The sequence below is a fragment of the Leptosomus discolor genome, chromosome 2, assembly GCF_034619465.1.
Source record: "Leptosomus discolor isolate bLepDis1 chromosome 2, bLepDis1.hap2, whole genome shotgun sequence".
Classification (NCBI taxonomy): Eukaryota; Metazoa; Chordata; class Aves; order Leptosomiformes; family Leptosomidae; genus Leptosomus; species Leptosomus discolor.
Window position 1 is genome coordinate 40,405,510 of NC_141392.1, and position 6,021 is coordinate 40,411,530.

Sequence of the window (6,021 nt, forward strand, 5' to 3'; positions counted from 1 at the left end):
AACAGAAAGATGATGCCTATTTAAAGAAAACTTTGCTGTCCAAAAGTACAACTTTGACTTTGTTTCTATAGACACATATAAATCTAAAATAGTACATCATGTACCCCTTCTGGGGTAGCACTTCAGGCAAATACTTGCTTAAAAAAAAACCAGAACTTGCTTCTAAGTTTTTACTGCGTTTTGCAGAGTCTTAGAACTCCCTTCGCTTACCATTCTGATATGCAACTATTGTTTTTTACTGGCTACCAAACACAGGTATGGTAACATGCTACTAAGATACTACATAGCAGCTTTGAGACTGAAAGTATCCTATCAATTACTACCTATGCTGCTAGGATGTTACATGCAAACATTCAACAATAACAATGAGTGATACCAGGCTGTTCATTAGCCAGGCCTCAAAAAGTCCCAAGATGTGACACTCAGATGTTTCAAAATAATGAAACATGGATCCATTTAATTTGGTTTCTTGGTCTTCACAGTTGCTTTGCATTATATGAGAAGTAGGTGGTTTTCAACACAGTTTTTACCAAATTATCATCATTAAGAGGAAACTGTTCTCTGAAACTGCAGCATTCATCATCACGAGTTCCTAAACCAGCCCTTTCTGAAGAGCATAAGCACATGCCTAAGGGCTAGAGCGCCTTACATGTGAGAAAATCCAAGCATTTCCTAGTTGCTTCTGACAGATTCTCCACCCTTAAATGAACGTTATGTGCTCTGTTCAGAATTCTTAGAACCAATTGCCAAATAAAAATAAAAAGCCTAAGCCGAAAACTTACAATTACAGATTACCATTTACAGTTTAATTCTTAGCTGCTTCAGTGTCACGGCTAATTTGCAGAGCTGATAATGGGGCCACACACTCATTTTTCCTAGGACGGCTTTGACTTCACACCTCTCCTACTTTATTTTTGGAGTCACGTAAAGCAGCCACAAAATGAAACTTCATGTGTAGAAGTCTTGTATTTTCATCTGTTCCTCTTACATCTTCATTCTCTGAAATTACACAGGACATTGCACTCAGTAATGCAGTAGAATACAGAACATAATTTCCACATCTTCTTAGGGTAGATTTACAAGATGCCTATATCAGGCACTGTACCCAAAATAGATTGTTTTCTACTCCTTCACTCCTCCTCTTATACTGATTCTGGCCCAAAAGTGAGCCAGTGCTGCTTACTAAACAGGCAGAAAATTCAACAAAGAAAGGTAAGTTAATGGTTCTCTGTTCAAGGAACAAGGGGAATGCTAGAGACAAAGAAGTGGGCTCTAGGCAGTCTTCTCCATATATTTACTGCTGTTGGGAGAAAAGGGGAAAGTAACAGTAAGCTCTGCTCTTGGCACTGGTGTAGCAGAAGGCCCACTGGACATTCACACTATGCCTGCCAATTTTTAGTTATTAACGCAAATACAATAGCACAGCACTTATTCTCCTTTACAGAATACCTCTATTCCCTTGAAAATAACTTTTTATTAGAAATGATATTATCTCCTAAAGACTTTGAGGTTCATTTGAAATGGACTCAATTGTGTGAAAGTTTACACAGTAAACTAATAATCCCAACTGTACAAGCACCACCCTCTTAACTCTGTATTACACACATCGTTAAAGACTTTCATTATACAAGGTCTAAACTATCATCCTGGTTTGAGCTAGAACAGAATGAATTCTCCACTCAAGTGATTTTACTTTTCAGCTAAGTCTCTTTTGAGTAATTGCACCTTCTGAAGTTAATTGCATGTTTTTTCAGACAGTGTCTGCTTCTAGAAAAGTGATAGCACTTGGTGTTTATAGATACTACCAAGGAACAGTATGCAAAAAAGCTCTTGCTTATACTTGCTCCTATAGAAACCAAGGTCATTGCTAAATCTTGTGCCCCATGTTGGAGCGCCATAAGCAAAAGAGTCGTAAGGAAGGAAAAACATTGTACCTGTGGGGAAGAACGGACAGGACAGGTGACCAAACCTGACCAACAGAGTATTCCATTCCATATATGTCGTACTCAGTATAAAGCTGAGAGATCACAAGGGTAAAGCCCTCTTCTTCTATGGCTGGTGTCTGAGGAGGACTCTGTGCATTCTTCTGCCTTCAATTCCCATCCATGCATTCCTGAAGCCAGTTCCTGTCCACCACCGAGTCCAGTATGGGTAATCGTCATTGGTGGAGTTTGATAGTGGGTTTGTATACATTTGATTATTTTCTTATTAGTATTTGTTTTATTGCTATTGTTTCATTAAAACTGAGCTGGGGACTGAGCTGTTAGAGAGTAGCATAGGGGAAAGTGACCTGGGAGTCCTGGTGGACAGCAGTATGACCACGAGCCAGCAATGTGTCCTCGTGGTCAAAGGCATCCTGGGGTGTATTAGAAAGGGTGTGGTCAGTAGGTCGAGAGAGGTTCTCCTCCCTCTCTACTCTGCCCTGGTGAGACCACATCTGCAATAGTGTGTCCAGTTCTGGACCCCTCAGTTCAAGAAGGACAGGGAAGTGCTTGAAAAAGTCCAGCACAGAGCCACAAAGATGATTAAGGGGGTGGAACATCTCCCTTATGATGAAAGGCTGAGGGAGCTGGGTCTCTTTAGCTTGGAGAATAGGAGGCTGAGGGGTGACCTCATTAATGTTTATAAATACATAAAGGGTGAGTGTCAGGAGGATGGAGCCAGGCTCTTCTCGGTGATGGCCAATGATAGGATAAGGGGCAACGGGTGCAAGACGGAGCATAGGAGATTCCACATGAACATAAGGAAAAACTTTCACTGTGAGGGTGACAGAGCACTGGAACAGGCTGCCCAGAGGGGTTGCAGAGTCTCCTTCTCTGAAGACATTCAAAACCCGCCTGGATGTGTTCCTGTGTGATCTGCTCTAGGTGGTCCTGCTCTGGTGGGGGGTTGGACTAGACGATCTTTTGAGGTCCCTTCCAACTCCTACCATTCTGTGAAAACTTTTACTTTCTTTCTCCAATCCGTAAGTCTCTCTCCCTTATTCTCGTTGTCTTCCCCTTCTGGGAAGGGAGAGAGGTTGATAAAGAGCATCTGTCATTCATTTAGTGGCCAGCCCAGCCTTAACCCTTGACAACTACTCAGGAAAAGCCCTGTTATAGGACCTTTGTTACTTCATCAGAACCTCTTTGTTGGGCTCTAAGATCAGTTATGTCTTAGGTTTTTTAGTCCAGCTTTGTGTCCTCTGGCCTCTGTTTACTGAGCACCTGGGCTCCCTGTGCACCAGTCTTCTGAGGGACTTCCCTTTACAACAAGGGATGCTGCACTGAAGTCACCACTTACTCTTTGAGAACTTATACATCCTTCCATCAAACTGAATAAGGCTGTAAAATGATTCTTCTGATCTCCAGCACGGGTGGTGATAACCTGTTGGCACCTATCAGCCTGCCTGGGTTAAAGATAATGTCAAGCATTACAGGCAGCTCAAGAATGTTGTATTTCAAAAACATAAAATAATGCCCAAGGTGTGCCACCTGAAATTGCAGAATACAGACGACAGCAATGATCTAAATTTGGAGAAATATCTCAAGCTATATAACTATATAAGAAAAATAGGTAAAGAATTAGTTTTGACAACTTTGGAAGTAACAATGATCTGTTTGTCCTACAGTAAATTCCTAACAGAAGTGGTAATGACATGAGAAATGCTGTACAGGTCAAAGGAGTCAACAACTGTACACCACTGAGAAATAAAAAAGTTCTTTTTAAGAATCTTTTCTTCCTTTAAAAAAAGGTTTGCTTTTTTCTTCAAATGGAACTTATATCATGCTGCATTGGGGTTGTGATAATACCCTATTGATACCTACTCACCAAGAGGCACACCTAGATATATAAAAATCAAACCTATCTTGGCATTGTACGGAAAAAGTCCATATTTCCCAGAATGGAAAGGGAAAAAGCCACCAGAAGGTTCCGAAATGATTTAAAAACCCAAAATGGATCCAGTGTAAGGGGATCCCATCAAAAACAGACAGAATGTAAATATGTTGTATGAACAAAAGACACACATCCAATCATTCGATAAGGTGAGCAGTAATAGTACAGTTAATAATAATAAGACACAGATAAACAGCTCAAGATGCAAAATTCTTGGGAAAGGCCCTTTGAAGATACGAGAGAGTTAAAGAGGTCACTTATAGTGTTCAGATAACTTGGTACAAAGGCATGCTTCAAAACTTCAAACATCAAAAGCCTAAAAGCTCATCACAACTATGTAGATACCGTATATATGACAGTCCCCAAGCACTCCAATAGATTTTCTAGTTGAAAGAAATCGGAACATTTAAAATGCACAAAGAGTCTAAGACAAAAATCAGAAAGATCAGAGCTCTGATGCAAAATGCTGCAAAAGCAGATTTTCATGACAAGCCTAGTCTGAATCAAAGAACGAACTACAAAGTCCTTACCAAGCTTATCAAATTACACACACAAACATCTACACAAAGTAGCATTAAGCATCCTGAAATTATAGGAATACACAGTAGGTAGGCTTGGAGACCAAAGTTCTCTGGCTTCTCTGGCAAGTCAACATAATCACTGTGTCCAACGGTTCCACTTGCAAGTTCCAAGCAGCATCTACATGCCCACTTAATCTACAGAAGTAAACAGAGATAATTCTTCAAAGCTCTATCTTCTGGAACAAATAAAATCCATCCTCAGCACAAAGAGCTGATGCTATTTTGAGAAGGAAATATACAATATTTCCTAGGAATCAAGTATCAAGTACCTATTTAAAAATATTTCAGTTCTATCTTTTTGCAATGGCATTTCCTAAATCGCAACTATACATTGAATTCACTGGTGTCACAACACATGGTGTGTGGGCTCTGCATCCTGAACACAACTTTTTGCACCAAGTGGAGTGATGTGCCCACAAGTTATCTACTGGCTTTCTTCAGAATTTAGACACTTACTCTATCTAGTCAGAGACAGTCTGAAGGCTGGTAAAGCTGAGGTGTCATAGCTGACAGATCAAGGTACTCTCTGTCAGGCTATATACAATACTTCTTGGATAAGGCAGCTGGTATGAAACAGTTTATGATGGGGGAAATAATCGCTCTCGTTAGAGCCAACTTGCACCCTCTTTACCACGTGCAGAATTTGATGTTTCAATGACAGATAAAACCATTTCGGGAACCAAAGCAAACCCACCAAACGAGGCAGCGGCCCTATCAAAGCCAAATTATGATCCGACAACTATGCGTGACAGCGTTAACTGCGCCAGTGATCGTGTTTAGGGAAGACCAGAAGCAACTTCACTCTTGCCGCGAGCTGCTGCCCCGAGAGCCGCGCTGCCTCCGCCCGGCCGCCCCGGAGAGCGGCGGGACGGGTCGGGACGGCCCAGCCCCGCGGCTCCGCGCCGCCCCATCAGCGCACACGGCCCCGTAACGCCGGCGGGCGCTCAGCGGGTTAGGGGACAGCCGGGTGCGGGGGAGCCCTCCAGGAGAACCGGGCAGCGGCTGAGGCGAGAGCAGCCGGCGGGAGAAGCAGCCCGCCCTCACCCCGTGCCGCTCCGCCGCGGCGGTACCCGCTCACCTCGGAGGCGTCTCTGGTACCGCTCCAGCGAGCCTTCCAGGGCGGACTCCCCGCGGGGCGCCCGCATGGGGACGCTGCCGGCTCCCGGGGAAGCAGTCGGCGCTGCCCCACACCGCGGGGCCCCACGGCACCGGTGGGTGACAGTCCTTCCACCCGCTCTGCCTTCCCGCCCTCCGCAACCGCCGCGGGCTCCCGGAAGACCCACAACTCCTCCGGTGCGTGCACGAGCTCCCTCCGCCTCCTCAGCGCTGCTCGTTGCCAACCGCCACAGCTGAGCGTGGCGACGCCCAGCGCCACCACGCCTCCCAGCTACGCGGCGTGCGGGAACAGCGCCGACAATACTACAAGTCCCGGCAGGCAGCGCGGCGCGCTGTGCGCCTCGGGAGGTGGAGTCCCCGCCAGCCGCCCGTCCCCCGCACCCAGCCGCGGGGGTAAGACGGTCGCGGCCTCTTCTTTCCTCTTTGTTGGGGATTGCGGCTGCACTCG

At 45.0% G+C, this 6,021-nt stretch overlaps 1 protein-coding gene across 2 annotated transcripts in view; it reads right to left on the reverse strand.

The window, feature by feature from the left end:
* Window positions 1-5,602, reverse strand: part of SDCCAG8 (SHH signaling and ciliogenesis regulator SDCCAG8) — a 116,378-nt gene extending 110,776 nt beyond the window's left edge. For both annotated transcript variants that reach the window (XM_086460943.1, XM_086460942.1), the window contains exon 1: window positions 5,536-5,602. In XM_086460943.1, the coding sequence (XP_086317069.1) occupies window positions 5,536-5,602 (67 nt within the window). The remainder of the gene's footprint in view (window positions 1-5,535) is intronic.
* Window positions 5,603-6,021: the final 419 nt, after the last annotated feature.